This window comes from Emys orbicularis, chromosome 12 (genome assembly GCF_028017835.1).
Source record: "Emys orbicularis isolate rEmyOrb1 chromosome 12, rEmyOrb1.hap1, whole genome shotgun sequence".
Lineage (NCBI taxonomy): Eukaryota > Metazoa > Chordata > Testudines > Emydidae > Emys > Emys orbicularis.
Window position 1 is genome coordinate 26,689,440 of NC_088694.1, and position 16,084 is coordinate 26,705,523.

Genomic DNA, 16,084 nt, shown 5'->3' on the forward strand with positions numbered 1-16,084 from the left:
TCTTTTGTCTATCATTTTTACAGTGCAAATATTTGTAATAAAAAATAAAGTGAGCATTGTCTACTTTGTATATTGGGTTGTAATTGAAATCAATATATTTGAAAATGTAGAAAAACATCCAAAAATATTTTATAAATTTTAATTGGTATTCTATTGTTTAACCGTACAATTAAAACTGATTAATCACAATTAATTTTTTTTAATCACGATTAAGTTTGAGTTATCGCGTGAGTTAACTGCAATTAAATCGACAGCCTTAATTGAAACACAATTCTAGCTCCTAACAGGGTGCTGGAATGGTGTTCTGGGGCATTCTGGCACAACTAGAGCACTGATTCAGGGAAGAAATCTTTCCTTCCTCCTTGAGGCATGGAGGAACAATGAAGAAACCTACCTTGATACATCAGTTATAGCCAACTATTGCCCAGTGTCAAATATTCCATTCCCGAGCAAGCTCATTGAGAAGCTAATCAAAGGCCAACTTCAAGATCATCTAATTGAAGCCAATATCCTAGACCTAACAATCTGGATTCAGGTCTGGACAAGGAACTGAAACTGCTTTAGTGGCACTGATGGATGATCTCCTGATGTCAGTGGCTAGAGGGCAGATATTCGTTCTCATTCTCCTGAACCTCTCAGCAGCATTTGACACTCTCAACCATACAATACGGGTTAAATATGCTAAAATGGGTCAAATCCTTCATGGAGGGACACACTTAATGATTAATAATGGGAAACCGCCTCTTCACTAGCAGACCCCTCTACTATGGAGTCCTACACAAGGATCAAATCTCTCTCTGGTTCTATTCAACAGCTACAGGCAGCCAGCAATATGCAATGACACACAGCTCTACCTATCCGGAACCACATATGACCATACTACTGTCACCAAGATGGCCCAATTCTTGGACAAGATCAGCTTGTTGATGAAGAACAGCTGATTAACGCTGAACCCAGCAATTGGAGAAGTGGCACTGGGAGGCAGAGGAAAGCATTTTGAAGAGTTTGCAGCTACAGTGCAGTCTCCTTTGGTTGAAAGTACACGCCCACAATTGGTCAATTCAATCCACCGTTAGGAATACTCTTGGATTCCTCCCGGATGCAAAGCTTTCACATAGCAGCATTCATGAGTAATGCTTTCTATCATATCTGGTTGGCGAGGAGCATCCCATCCTGGCAAATTATGATTTGACCTCAGCCTGATCTCAGACCATTGTCACTTCTTAGTTGGACTACAGCAATACAGTAAGGCTGAGCCTGATCTTCAGCACTTAGGAAACTCCTAATACAGAACACTGCAACACATCTCAGCAACACAAGCTACCATAATCCTAGCAAACCTGTCCTTTGCTCTCTACACTAGTTTCTCTCAGGATATCAAATCAAGTTCAAGGTCTCAGTCCTTATCTTCTCTCACTGGCCCAAGGTATCTAAAAGATCACGGAAGTCCCCTGGCTGAAGACAGCTGTCAACAATTTCACTCCTCCAGCACAAGACGACATTCTACAATAAGGGTAAGGCTTGCCTGTTCAGAAGACCGAGCTTTCTGGGGCTGGTCCAAGAATGTGGAGTGAACTCCCCCACAGGAACTAAGGGCCATAACAAATCTCACCACATTCTGCTCTAAGAGCCAGGTGCATTTCTTTGACCTTGCCTTCTCTAACAGATATCTAGTTACACATTGCTATATGTTTACTATAAAAAAAATCCATAAGAAAGCACTCCACTGCACACACTTCTCCCTCCCACTTAATTCAGCTCTTAATTGGATTGTATGCATACAGTCTTTAATGACATGATCACATTTTTTCCACAGCCTTATTTACCACATACCATTCAAACATTGCACTGAATACAGAATTATGGATTTCATCGTGGGTTTTCATGGCACTCACCACAGTAACATCTTAGTATTTCACAAGAATTAATAAACTTATCTTTACAACACTCCCATGTGGTAGAGGATGATGGTATTATCCTCAACTGACAGATAACAGCTGTAGCTCAGTTCCTTAAAGCTAAAATTGTCAAATGGGTCCATGAATTTTGTGTGCCCAATTGTAGATGCCTGACGCCTGATTTTTCAGAGTAATTAGCATATTATAGCACTTTAAGTTCAGAGCACAGTGACCACTGACCTCAGCCACTTTTGTGAGTGCTGAATACATAAGAACGGCCCTAGTGGTTCAGACCAAATGTCCATCTAGCCCAGTATCCTGTCTTCCAACAGTGGCCAATGCCAGGTGCCCCAGAGGGAATGAACAGAACAGGTAATCATCAAGTGATCCATTCCGTCGCTCATTCCCAGCTTCTGGCAAACAGAGGCTAGGGACACCATTCCTACCCACCTTGGCTAATAGCCATTGATGGACCTATCCTCCATGAATTTATCTAGTTATTTTTTGAACCCTGTTATGGTCTTGGCCTTCACAACATCTTCTGGCAAGGAGTTCCACAGATTGACTGTGCGTTGTGTGAAGAAATACTTCCTTTTATTTGTTTTAAACCTGCTGCCTATTCATTTCATTTGGTGACCCCTAGTTCTTGTGTTATGAGAAGTAGTAAACACTTCCTTATCTACTTTCTCTACACCAGTCATGATTTTATAGACCTCAATCGTATCTCCCTTTAGCTGTCTCTTTTCCAAGCTGAAAAGTCCCAATCTTATTAATCTCTCCTCATACGGAAGCCATTCCATACCCCTAATAATTTTTGTTCTTCTGGTTGGCGTTCAACTGCCTTAACCATGAGATCATCCTTTCCTCTTCCTGCAGTCCTCTGCCTCATTCACAACACATCTTCCAACTTCTGCAACAAATGAAGCAGAGGTCTTACATACAACAGTCTCAGGAAGGAGTGTGAGCTGAGAATGAGCAGGTGTCCTTGTGGAAAAAAATAGCATGCAATTTAAGTCTATCATAATGCATATTCAGAAGGGGTCTGAATTAAGGTTGCACTGGAAAAAACTTATTTCTGGCATTTCCTAACTTTTGAGTATTTGACTTCAAAACCTTAATATTCTGATAAACTAGGATATTTTACATACAAAAAAGTTGTCTCCCCCCTCACTACAGTCTTCATCCATTTATTTTTTTAATTAATCTGCCCCCCTTTCTGGTTGGTGAGTGGATGCTCAATTTTTTTTGCTGTAACACTTTACTCCCTTCCAAAAACCATATACCATGGTCTTACAGTGCTCTCCTTAGCCAGATGGAAGAGGGAATGCAGCGCTCTCTGAAGTTTGTCATCATTGCTTTTTCAAGTCAGCTTGCAGAGGGCGAAGTACTCCTCCCAATTCCTGCTGGCCCACTCAGTAAGGGGCCAAAATTGGTCCCAATCTAACATGCATTGCCTCTAGCTGCTGCTGTCCCTTCTTTTGTCATTCTCCTTGCTATTTCTGTGTGCCGTTTTCACTTTTTTTCAACCTATTCCTTCCATCCTCCCCAAACTCAAGTCTGTGTAGTTTCTGCATATAATCCCAGATCAAGCAGTTGGATTGCATCTCTCTGGGAAAAGGAGGGTGGTTGTGGAGAGGAATCCTCCTCCATAGGTTACATAGGTGCAGCTGCTGCTCCATGGATACTCCTCCAGTTTCATGGCTGGAGTAACCGCCGGGCCTGTAGCATCTCTATGGGAGGACTGCCAGTGAATGTGTGTAGTGGCAGATCCACCACAGTCTCTGTTCCAAATCCTCACTGAACATGTTGTACAATGAGCCTTGCAGGTACACATGGAGGTGCACACCCAAAGAAAAGGCTCTATATATCACTCTACTCTGCAGAGAATCCACACCAATTCCACCAGCAAGGTCTTCTGCATCCATGAGTATGGTGCAGAATTTGCCTTATGGCATTTCAGTAATATTGGCAGACGCACTAGAGCAATGAAGCTGAATTGGCAAGTTATCAATTGCAGCACTGCGGGGGAGGCATTGTGTACGAGACAATGCCACATACAAATCTACTGCTGTGTGCTCTCTTTAACCAACCTGCCTCACGAGTACTTAAACAGAGTATTATTCCCAAATTTAAATGTGAAACCTTGTATTTAAATATTCCCCTACAGTACTTGCAGCCCAACAGCTATAACATATTACTGCATGAGAGCCAACAAGAGAACATGACTAGAAGAAAGCAGTATAAATTTACCTAACTTGAAATGTACAGAGTATATTATAAAAGGCAATAAAAATATTAAGATTTAATCATTTTTCAATTTTTAAAGTGTTATCAGTAAGGAAAATATTTTATGCGTACAATTCTTAACCTGACAATTTCCCTTTAAATATAAGTGTATGGAGGAATATGAGAAAAATAAAGAAATTTCTCCCGTCTGGTTTTTACCATGTTATAAACTAGATTTTAGGAAGTAAAAGATACATGTAACAAAAGATGTAATTAATAAAATAGCATTTCTGTGAGGGAATTACAGCAACACTATTGGTTTCATTGCAGAACAAAGTTGAACGTCTTGTCCTCTTCATATCCAAAACATCCTGAAACACAACATACTGCCAGTAGCATCTTATTACTTAACTACGTACACAATGTTTTTGTTTGTTACTTTTCCCCTCCAGGAATCGGGAGAAAACATTTAGTCTTTTAAAAGACTTACCAGTAATCTGAAGCTGTGATTTCATGGCAAATCCACTGACAGTTCCTGATCTTGGCCCACTGCCAGCCATAATATGGGCTGGGCCTTGAATCTGAATGAGGAAGCAAAGCAGACATTTAAAACTCAATAGTAAAGTCTAAAATCAAATTCTCTATTTTTTGGCATGTATATATAATATACTGAGGATAAACACAATACACTTGTTTTCCTTGTAACTATGTTTCCATTTTGCCTGGGTATAAGATTAACTCTATTTATTAGCTAGTCACATAGTACCCAGGGCTACATCAACACACCTGGCTGTCATTCCTGTTTCGTGTGGTCATCCCTCTCTACTTCCCCACTCCCAAAGAGAAGGTTCTCCTAATCCTCAGAAGGGTTGCCACCCATCTAATGTATGGAAATCTTCACCCTCTTGATGCCAGAAATCCTGAACAGTCAAGTTCAGTGGCAAACACTTTAAGAGCATTAAGAGGCAGAGCAAGTAGAGTGGCTGTTCCTCCCCTTCCACTGCACTCCCCAAATAAGATTATTCTTGCTATTTATCTTGTAAATTTAATGTAACTTACAAATACAAATTCAGTGCAAGACAAATATTTTGATTTGTTTGTACTAAATCGGGTCCAGTCTACAGCTGTGGCTCCTGGCTCTACAAAGCACTATTCAAAGAGCAAACAAAGCAGTCTCCTCTCATGCTGTGGAGATGCCCTCCATTTAGATCACAACTCCAGCACAGTTTTCCCTTGCTCTTTCAACCTTTGGGCTCTCCTCTGTCTACTCCCAGCGCACACTGGAGTTGAGAGAGATTCTCCTTACACCACTGAGTTAAAGACAAAGTACCTATCCTGAAAAACACAATGCATCAGATCAGTGGCTCTGATATGCCAACAGATCTAAGTGATAAATGTGTGGTGCTTATTTAATAAAAAGTGGAAGATGTGACGGAAATGTCCGGTTATGCTAGTCTCCCACAGATTTTAAAGCGCACTGTTCAATCTGAAGGGATAAGGAGGTAAGTAGGTGACTATGCCATACACAATGTTAATGAGTCTACCACAGCTTCCAGCGAAGGGATGTAAACCTTTAGCAGTGGATGCTTATGCACTTAGTGCAAAAGGTTCCAGGTTTGTTCATTTTCAGTGGACAGTCCAAGCAGGGTCAACTACACATGAACATGTCTATTCAATAAAAATTTCAGATTATGCATTGTGCAGTGTAGAATATGAATAAGGAGACTAAATATATAAAAACGATATGAACACCCTTGCTTGAAAGTTACAGTTTGAAGTGAAATTTCAAATACTTTGTCAATTAACGTGAAATTGATGTTGCCCATTTTTCCTTTTTTACAAACAAATGTGGAAACTCGCATTATAAATTTAACAGTTAGATGGTGTTCACTATTGGAAAGCATGGCAAAGCAGAAATATTAATGTACCATTGACTGTTACAATATCAGAGAGCCAAGGTGCATGAGGTAATATCTTTTACTGGACCAACTTCTGTTGGTCCACATTTTCTCCCTAATATCCTGGCACTGACACGGCTACAACAACACTGTATGTCACAGTACTATATGCTGCTATTAATGCAATTAATTTTTTGTACTAGTTATGAATCAAACCTTTCTAATAATCTTGTGCAGTGTGAGAGTTCTTTTAATGTAAATATTTAAAAAGAAGTCTGATTAAAATGGATAAGACATTGAATAGACATTTATAGAGCAGCTCCATTCATATCTGAACAACGATTAAGTCTAGCAAAATTAAAAACCTAGGTATCTTTTATACTTTAAGCAAGCAGCAGACCAAAATGTCTAGACCAAAGCAGACATACCAGACAGCTTGGAGGTGTTTGCACTTAGAGTGAAGCTGCTATTTTCCATGCACATAATGCATCTCTACTAAATGTGATAATTACCTGATGTTTGAATTCACAGACAGTAAGTGCATAAAGCATAAAAATGTAATCCTAAAACCTCTCTCATGGCAATTTTTAATTTAGAGGCTTGGAAAATACTCAGTATTAAAAGGCCTCAAAATATGTGACCTCATTTTCACCGACAATATGGTGCATGGTAGAAAGAAATTGTGAGTAGTCCTATTTAATTAAGTGGGATTATTCACATGTATAAGTATTTTCAGGAGCAAGACCTAAAACTTTTACAAGCAACTTGCTTACTGATGAGTTTCAGGTGGCTATAATTCCATTAATCATTATTATTAAAAATGACAGACCAGAGTCTGTTGTATATTGGGTAGTTCTTCAAACTTCAGTGAAATCTCAGTTTTCGGTGGCTCTGTCAATCAAATATGAAACCTGGGATACTTTTGTTGGATGTTTTCTAAATTTCATAAAATCCATTGGTCTGTCGTTGCATGTGGGTAACACCACAAATCAAGTATCATTACTCAATTAGAAAACAAATTATAATAATCAACCTAATGAAATGATCAAATAAAAATCCAAAATTGTTAATGAACAGCCTTTGAAGAAAGAAGAAAAAAAAGCCAAAAACTCACCAAGTCATACACATCCCAGCGGGCTGCAATAGTTAGACTTATTTTTAAGCACATAACACCTCTGGTACAAATTAAATATATTCATTAAAAATAAAAATTCCCACCCATTTTGTTCTAAACAAGTTAGCTGTATAATTTAAGTCTTTGGGTCACTTCCCTGGCCTAAAGGGAAAAAAATCCAACATAGTAACATTTAAAAAAATAGATTTGAGAGAGGTAGGTTAATTATGCCTTGTAATATTTTCATTTCTACTGTAACCGTGTTTTCAGTGATTAACAGGTAACAGCAACTTTTGCAAAAGCTTCAACTGCTTGCCAAAAATAGATAAAAAATGTCAGCACTGTTCCTACAAACAGGTGCACTACAGATCCTGACATCTGCGTAGAGATAAGGATCTGTACCTGCATCTGTTTGCAGGATTCTGCAAACCGTTCTGTTCAGGTAGACCCTTGAACCCATGAAAAATGTCCTTATTAACTTAATATACCAGTTGGATGGCCTCAATCAATGTGTGAAGCATCTATATTAAGAATTAATTAGTGATAGAGGGAAGTATTTTAATTTTAACTAGTATAAGAACACTTTCTTATTACCAATTAAAGCGTGAGCTGTTCTGAAAAATGACTAACAGCAGCATACGAAGGTTATAGGTTTATTGTCTCAGTGATTACCATACCAAATACGTTGAAGAGTAATCAGATGACTGTCAGCCTTGCAAACTCAACTTCAGTTCTTTTCCATCTCACACGTCACTACCAGTAATAAAGACTCCACAAGCACACTGATAATCATGCAGCCCCACAGTCTGGGGGGGTATGCCCAAATGTAACTGACTAGAAATTAGGCCTAGTCTACACACAAGTTGCAATAGTTTAACTGAAATCTGTTTTTAAATCAAAGTATAGTTGAACAGGTACAAAAGGTTGCATGGTACTTTTTTGGAACCGCTTAACTCAGTTCTCAACTGACTTAAGCTAAATTGAAATAACCGTGGTCTCATCTGAAGTAAGAGTTTCCATACAAGCCTTTTGCACTGGTTTACCTATGGGCTTTAAAAATCACATCTTAAGTTAAAATCAGTACACTTTTCTCATGTAGACACGTCCTTACTAAACTATTTTATTGATGGATGCTAAAGGAATAAGAGAATGTAGTTCACATTCTTAGTTGACATCACAGAACTCTCTGTTATTGTATCAATGTTTTCTGTATCAAACATTCTCAATTACAACCAAAAACATGCTTTCAAAATAAAAACAAAACACCCTGCGAGTCTTTCCATCGTTTCCAGACTTTTCCATCTGGGGCATCATCATCAATAGTGAAGGTTCTATGAGCCAACAAGTAGGCCCTCAGTAACACTCATGCAACCAGTAGGGTTGCACAGGTGTAACTGAGTTGAACTCCATAAACAATCCTGTTGATGCACAAGGAATAGAATCTAGATCACTCCTCCCTAGCTGTCATGCTACTTTTTACCCATAAAAGAGCCAAGAACTTCCTACCACTAAAGTCAGCAGATAATCAGAGAACTGGAAGGGACCTCAAGAGGTCATCTAGTCCAATCCACTGCACTCGTGGCAGGGCTAATTATCTAGACTATTCCTGACAAGTGTTTATCTAACCTGCTCTTAAAAATCTCCAATGATTGAGATTCTACCACCTCCCCAGGCAATTCATTCCAGTGCTTAACCACCCTGACAGTTAGGAAGTTTTTCCTAATGTCCAACCTAAACCACCCTTGCCAGGGCCGGCTCCAGGAACCAGCGAAGGAAGCAGGTGCTTGGGGCGGCCAATGGAAAGGGGCGGCACGTCCGGGTCTTCGGTGGCGGGTCCCTCAGTCCCTCTCGGAGCGAAGGACCCGCCGCTGAATTGCCGCAGAAGAATGAAGCGGCGCGGCTGAGCTGCTGCCGAAGTGCCGCCGATCGGGGCTTTATCTTTTTTTTTTTTTTCGCTTCGCCGCTTGGGGAGGCAAAAAAGCTGGAACCGGCCCTGGCCCTTGCTGCTATTTAAGCCCATTGCTTCTTGTCCTATCCTCAGAGGTTAACAATTTTTTTTCTTCCTCCTTGTAACAACCGTTTACATACTTGAAAACTGTTATGTCCCCTCTCAATCTTCTCTTTTCCAGACTAAACAAACCCAATATTTTCAATCTTCCCTCATAGGCATGTTTTGTAGACCTTTAATCATTTTTGTTGCTCTTCTCTGGACTCTCTCCAATTTGCCCACAACCTTCATGAAATGTGGTGCCCAGAACTGGACATAAATTAAATAAAATAAATAAATTAATGGAGATATCCCATCTCCTAGAGCTGGAAGGGACCTTGAAAGGTCATCGAGTCCAGCCCCCTGCCTTCACTAGCAGGACCAAGTACTGATTTTGCCCCAGATCCCTAAGTGGCCCCCTCAAGGATTGAACTCACAACCCTGGGTTTAGCAGGCCAATGCTCAAACCACTGAGCTATCCCTCCCCCCTAATACTCCATAATACTCCAGCTGAGGCCTAATCAGAGTGGAGTAGAGCGGAAGAATTACTTCATGTGTCTTACTTACAACACTCCTGCTAATACATCCCAGAATGATGTTTGCTTTTTTTTGCAACAGTGTTACACTGTTGACTCATATTTAGCTTGTGGTTCACTATGACTCCCAGATCCCTTTCCGCAGTACTCCTTCCTAGGCAGTCATTTCCCATTTTGTATGTGTGCAACTGATTGTTCCTTCCTAAATGGAGTACTTTGCATCTGTCCTTATTGAATTTCATCCTATTCACTTCAGACCATTTCTCCAGTTTGTCCATACTATTTTGAATTTTAATCTGATTCTCCAAAGCACTTGCAACCCCTCCCAGCTTGGTATCGTCCGCAAACTTTATAAGTGTACTCTGTATGCCATTATCTAAATCACTGATGAAGATATTGAACAGAACCGGACCCAGAACTGATCCCTGTGGGACCCCACTCATTATGCCCTTCCAGCATGACTGTGAACCACTAATGACTAAATATACACAAGGAAGAAGACTTAAGTAGGGAAGAATGATATTTAGATTAACTTTTTAAGAAAAACTGAATTTCCTTTAACTATTTTTTTTTTTAATTAAAGATTGCATAGAGCTATTTTACTATAACAGTCAAGCATTCCAGGGTATCTGGTGTGTCTTCTTGCTGTCTCCAAAGTGTAATTACCAAAGCCTAGGATATTTAAAATACGCTAATTGTAACAAAACAGATACAAAAAATCTTAAATCAATAACTAACAATTCCCTGAGTAAACTGAATGTGACTAGGCCCTCATGTTTGCAATTACTAATAATGACTCAATTTATTTATTTATTTTTTATAAAAATATTAACATTTTCCAGGGTCTGTGACAGCTAAAAGCAGAAACAAACCTGTTTGCTTTGAAACACTGTTATATACTAGGACTCCATGATATAAAAGTTACTCATTTAGGAAACTTTTCATTGTAAATCAGCTGAGTATTGTGCTACAAAATCAAATATATTTCTTAAAAACTGAAAATGAAGAATATTGCACTTAAGCCTTGTTTGGCATATAGAAGGATGTATTAGGACAATCAGGGAATCAGTGCTTTTAGACATCCAGCAGAATTAATAATTCAGTGCTTGACTGGGTAATATCAATGTTTGCTTTTGACTTCTCACAGTTAAGGATTTTCTCCAGGAAGTTCATTTTCATGACCCACGCCCCTTGTAGTATGTGGAATATTAGATAAACTATGCTGCACTGCTTCCTAATGTAGAGGCAGATAGGATGCACTGAATTCTGAAGGAATGCTAAATGATTTTAAACCATTTGACAACCTTCAATGTTATACAGCCTAACATTTTCTGGAACTTCCAGAGTTCACAGACAGCTTTCATTTTTTATCCTTTGTGTAAATTCACACACATAATGAATCAGGAATTCATAGAATCATAGAATATCAGGGTTGGAAGGGACCTCAGGAGGTCATCTAGTCCAACCCCCTGCTCAAAGCAGGACCAATCCCCAGACAGATTTTTGTCCCAGATCCCTAAATGGCCCCCTCAAGGATTGAACTCACAACCCTGGGTTTAGCAGGCCAATGCTCAAACCTTCTGCTGCTAGCTGGCCCTGCTGCTTCACTCCTTTAAACGGCCAGTCTCCCCTTCTGCAGAACTCCTTAGCCCCACTTGTGTGGAGCAGTGTAAAGTGGTACCTCATGCCTCCACTAAACCAAACCAGATGATAAAATGCAAGGAAGAATTCCCACTACAGAAGTGTTAGGCAAGCGAGTGATTGCTTGATATTGCTACTCTCCTTTCCCTGCTGCTGTTTACAGTCTGAAAAGACTCCCCCCCTCTTATCAAATTGCTGCCTTTTGAGGGCAGAATGCTAGAGAAGATACAGGGAATTCATTAAACTCTCTAGCATGGGGAAAAGACCAAAGAACAGAAGAAGGCAGGACAAGCAAAATGGTGGTCAATGAAACTCAGGGTATGTCTAAACTGGCCGCCAGATCAGCGGCCAGCGATTGATCCGGGGGGGAGGGAGTGTCGATTTATCGCATCTAGTCTAGACGCAATAAATCAACCCCCGAGCGCTCTCCTGTTGACTCCTGTACTCCACCGCCGCGAGAGGCACAGGCAGAGTCGACAGGGGTGAAGACACCACAGTGAATAGATCTAAATACGTCGACTTCAGCTACATGGTGTAACTTAGATCCATGTTCCTGCCCCCCAGTATAGACCAGGCCTCAGGTGCACAAAGCAGCAGCATTTTTATAGATGTATGCAATATCTGGACAAAAAGGCAAATTGTGGCTAATTATGCAGCTCCATAAATTCCATGTGATCCTCTGTATATCATATACAATCTATCATATCACCCCTCTTCAATCTGGTATGCAAAATGCCATAAATTCAAAGCGGAAAGGAACTTGGTATGTACGTACGTTCGCACGCACACACACGATCAAGAGTTGTTTTAATTCCAGCTCTAATCTTGGCTCCCTCTGTGGCCTTGGGCAAGTCATTTAATCTCGTTGCTTAACTTTTCCCCATCTGTAAAATGGAGCTAATACTTACTTGAGCAACAGGAATTGAGAGGATTGAAGTCGGAAGTGCTTAAAGATGAAAGTTCCATAACAGAAGTGCTATCGGGGCTTGAAAAACCAACTAAGGCAGGGTGAGTTGAACTTTTGGCCTTGAACCACGGCTCCTTCTCTGGAGAGTAGCAAGGAGGCAGGGACCAGATCACCTCAAGTACTGATTCTAATTTGACAGGAAGAGAGAGGGCTAAGAGGGAACACAGCAGAGCTGCCACCACTAGCTCTTTTCCAGGAAGGAAAGGAGGCAGGGAGAAGAGTGACTTCTTAGCTACTCCTCTTTTCACATAATGGGCAGGAAATAAATGAGAAATGGCTCAGAAGCTGCTCTTCTCAAGAGGAAAAAGGGGGAAGTGAGAAGCAGAGAGCCCAGGTAGAAAAGGGAGCTGGAAAGCTGAGGACCACTACCAGAATACTAAGAAAAACAAAAACAGATTTGACATTGTGTCTTCTACCTATCAACTCCCATAGTAGTTGAATGCCTTTTAAAATCTTTTAATGTATTCATCCTCAACGCACACCCCACATTAGAATCCCAAATAGTCGCTTTTTCCTGGATTTAGTCAAATGGCACACAAAGGTTTTTTTAATCACATTTTAAAATGGGCTATTCTCATATGCTAAAAATCAACTCTGAAATTAGTTACATGTGCTCTTAAATTTTTACTTATCAACAGTTTCTCTATTTTGGGGTGGCCTAAAAACAGCAAGAGATGAAACTGTATGCAGAGCATACAATTCTAGGAAAGAGGGCCATATCCAGAACATTACTCCATATTATTAAGTGCTGACAGTGTGCTGCTTGAACTGTACAAAACCTAGGGAGACATGGTTCTTACCCCTTGGAGTTTACAGTCTAAATGGACAGAAAATAATAAAGACACAAAATGCTCTTGATGAAGAAATAATTCAGAGGAGAGAGCTAGACCAAAATGAGCATGATAAATATGCTTTAAAAAAAAAAAAACCCTGTTGATGGGTAATGTGACATCAACTTCTTGGTCTATGATCTTAGAGCATTATGTCTTATTCATACTATGCAAGTGCCACTACTGTTTAGCAGCCTGTATAATGCACTGTTTCAATCTGCATTTTCAGTATACTGCTTCATTTAAACGTGTCCAATAATTTAAAATATTACTCCCAACAGTCTTGAATATCTTTACATTATCTGACTTTTGAAAACTGTCATGAGGGCAAGCAGACTTTTGAAGCCAGTATAATCCTTTTAGATTAAACATATCTGCCTGTAAGAAATAAGACGCCTATTTCTCCTTTATAGATAAGAGCTTAACTCCCATCGATATGAAAGGAAGCTATATACACTCATTAAGCAGAGATGAGACTAAACCTTTCATGTGAGGTCCAAAGTCACTTGCCAATGATGAATATATTGTACTTTTCATAAGAGTGGGATGTGAATTTCAACTTAATTACAAATGTATTGCGTTTTTTTTCCAGAGTGAAATCTTCACTTGACTGCAGGTTTACATTTTGTGACAATCATACTAAATAATTCTCCTCTCAATACATGTTATCAAAGATTTTAAGTTAAAGGACGAAGTCAATTTGAAATTCTGTCAATTTAAACAAATTTAGTAGTAGATTCAATTACTACCCTGGCCCAAGTTCCCCTGCCATTTTTTTTTTAAAATTGATAGTGCATCTTTACATTTGTCTGGGACTTTCTTTCCTTTTTTTTTTTTTTTTTTTTTTTTTTTAAAAACAGTTTTAAGAAATCCAGTCAGTTTGTATTCAGAGTCATGGGAAGAAGATATGGAGGTAGAAAGATGGCAACTGAAAGTTAGTTGCTAGGAACAGCAAGAGGTAGAGGTGGTCTGGCACTAAAAGGGTTAAAAAGATGCTTGAAAGAAATAGGATTCAGGAGAGTTTCTGCATCAGAGTGTAACTGGGGTCAGTGAAAGGATCAAGGAGGGCTTTCACAGCAAAATGGGGCCCATCCAGTTTCCCCACCCACGCCTTCATATGTACATCACTTAACCAATACCTGCCACAACAGTCAGCCAGATAATCAGTTTTAATTTCTAAACACATCTATTTTGTTCAAAGTAGCCTGTGCCCTAGTACTCAAGGACTACAAGTTAAAACCTAAAATCCAGATGCTTAAGTTATGAGTACACAAAAAGAGGTCAGTGTAAGTGGTTAAAAAGAGCTTGGTGTGATTTGAGTGTAAGAAAGAAAGGAGATAGCCCTGTAATTCAACAACAGTCTTCTTCTAAATTTTTCAAACTTTTCACAAATTATTCTCATCTGAGATGAAGCCAGAACACTTTCAAGCCAAAAGGAATTTTAAAAAATTATTAGAGGCATTAGAAGTAAGATAACTGGTGTTTTATTACACAACAGTTGGTCCCTGAATTTAGAATTAAGAATTATTTATATCAGGTAATTTAGAAGAAAACATCACCTTTCAGAAATAAGCACAAATAAAACCAGCTATTACAGTGTCTATATTCAGGTACAATTCAGCATTGATTATGAAAGAAACTAAAAACAGGTCTCAAATACTTGAATTTTTTAAAATCAATACAGAAAAGCAGTATCATAATTTAACTCTGCGTACTGAGTCAACATATAAGTTACTGTTCTGGTATAATCAGTCAGGTGCAGCTTCAAAGACAACACTGGTAATTTCAGAGCCAGAATAAAGTATCAGTGAGAAAAAGAGGAAAGTTTTGAGTTGCTCTCCTGCGCTTATTTAAAAAAAAAAGGCACTCACATTCAGGATGATGTGGAGAAAAGGGAAGACAGTATAAAGCAGAAGAAAATGGTGAAAACCTGCCCAGTTCTTCCCATACTTTCCCCAACTGTATACTCCCTATGGAAGAAACATCTGATGTTTTAAAATACACCTCAACAACTCTTAAGAATGTGTATTGAAAAGAGGTTGCTACTTCAAGAGTAGCAGCATTTCTACCTCTCTCTCTCTCAGACAGACTCATCCTACTGTTTTGAGACAGGTGGCAGTCCCTTCACCTTGATCAGCCTACCTACCGGCCTCGCTTTCCTCCCCCTTTCCAATGTGTAATGTCACGTTACACACCACGGCAACTTTTCCTTTAAGCCAGTTGACTCAATTGTATGTGGTGGATAAGACTGATGACGGTCTGGTTCTTTATACACTTGCTGAATCTCTGTTCCCATTTCTTCCACCAGCCAGTAAGCAAGCAATACATGCAACAAATCAAAGCATCAGCCTGACACCCTTCTGGCATCCACCACTAGCAATAGATCATCCAAAAGAAGCAGTATTGTCTGCGTAATACCCAGATCTAAAACTGCACTGATAAGGATCAAGGAAGCTTAAGGACTCCAGTTGAGACTGCAGGTCCATATTCACCTTCTCCACAACTTTACCTAAAAAGTGTCAATTCCTGGCAAGATTGTCATCATCAAGAGTTTCTTTGCTTTTCTGAATTTCCACCCTCAGACCCACCTGAAGAGGAGGAAGTGAGAACAGGAAAACCTTTCTGAACCCAGCACAAGCTGACAGGATAGATAAGGAAAAGGGGGGGAAATGCATATCCTGGCTACCAAAAGGGGGGAAAAAAAAACCTGCCCTTTTTTACGAAACATACAGAGAAAATACTTCAGTGACATTGTAGCCAGATACTAAGAACTGGCCCAACTTGCAACTTTTGACCTAAATTCCTAGTGATCTGAAACGTTCTCTCTACAAAATATACAGATTAGTAAAACTGGTCAACCAACTCTATATGCCTGGAGAAAGATACCCTAATAAGAGCCTTGCTGAAATCCAAACTGCATTATGATGACTACAAGTTTCCTGAATCCAACAGCTTATGTTATAAACCTATGTAATATTCATTAATTT

General features: G+C 39.5%; 1 protein-coding gene across 1 annotated transcript in view; it reads right to left on the reverse strand.

Moving 5' to 3' along the window:
* The window catches only part of ITCH (itchy E3 ubiquitin protein ligase), a 108,605-nt gene that overhangs the window by 70,680 nt on the left and 21,841 nt on the right, over positions 1 to 16,084 (reverse strand). The window contains exon 2 of the mRNA XM_065414934.1: positions 4,615 to 4,705. Coding sequence (XP_065271006.1) covers positions 4,615 to 4,684 — 70 coding nt within the window. The 5' untranslated portion in view covers positions 4,685 to 4,705. The remainder of the gene's footprint in view (positions 1 to 4,614; positions 4,706 to 16,084) is intronic.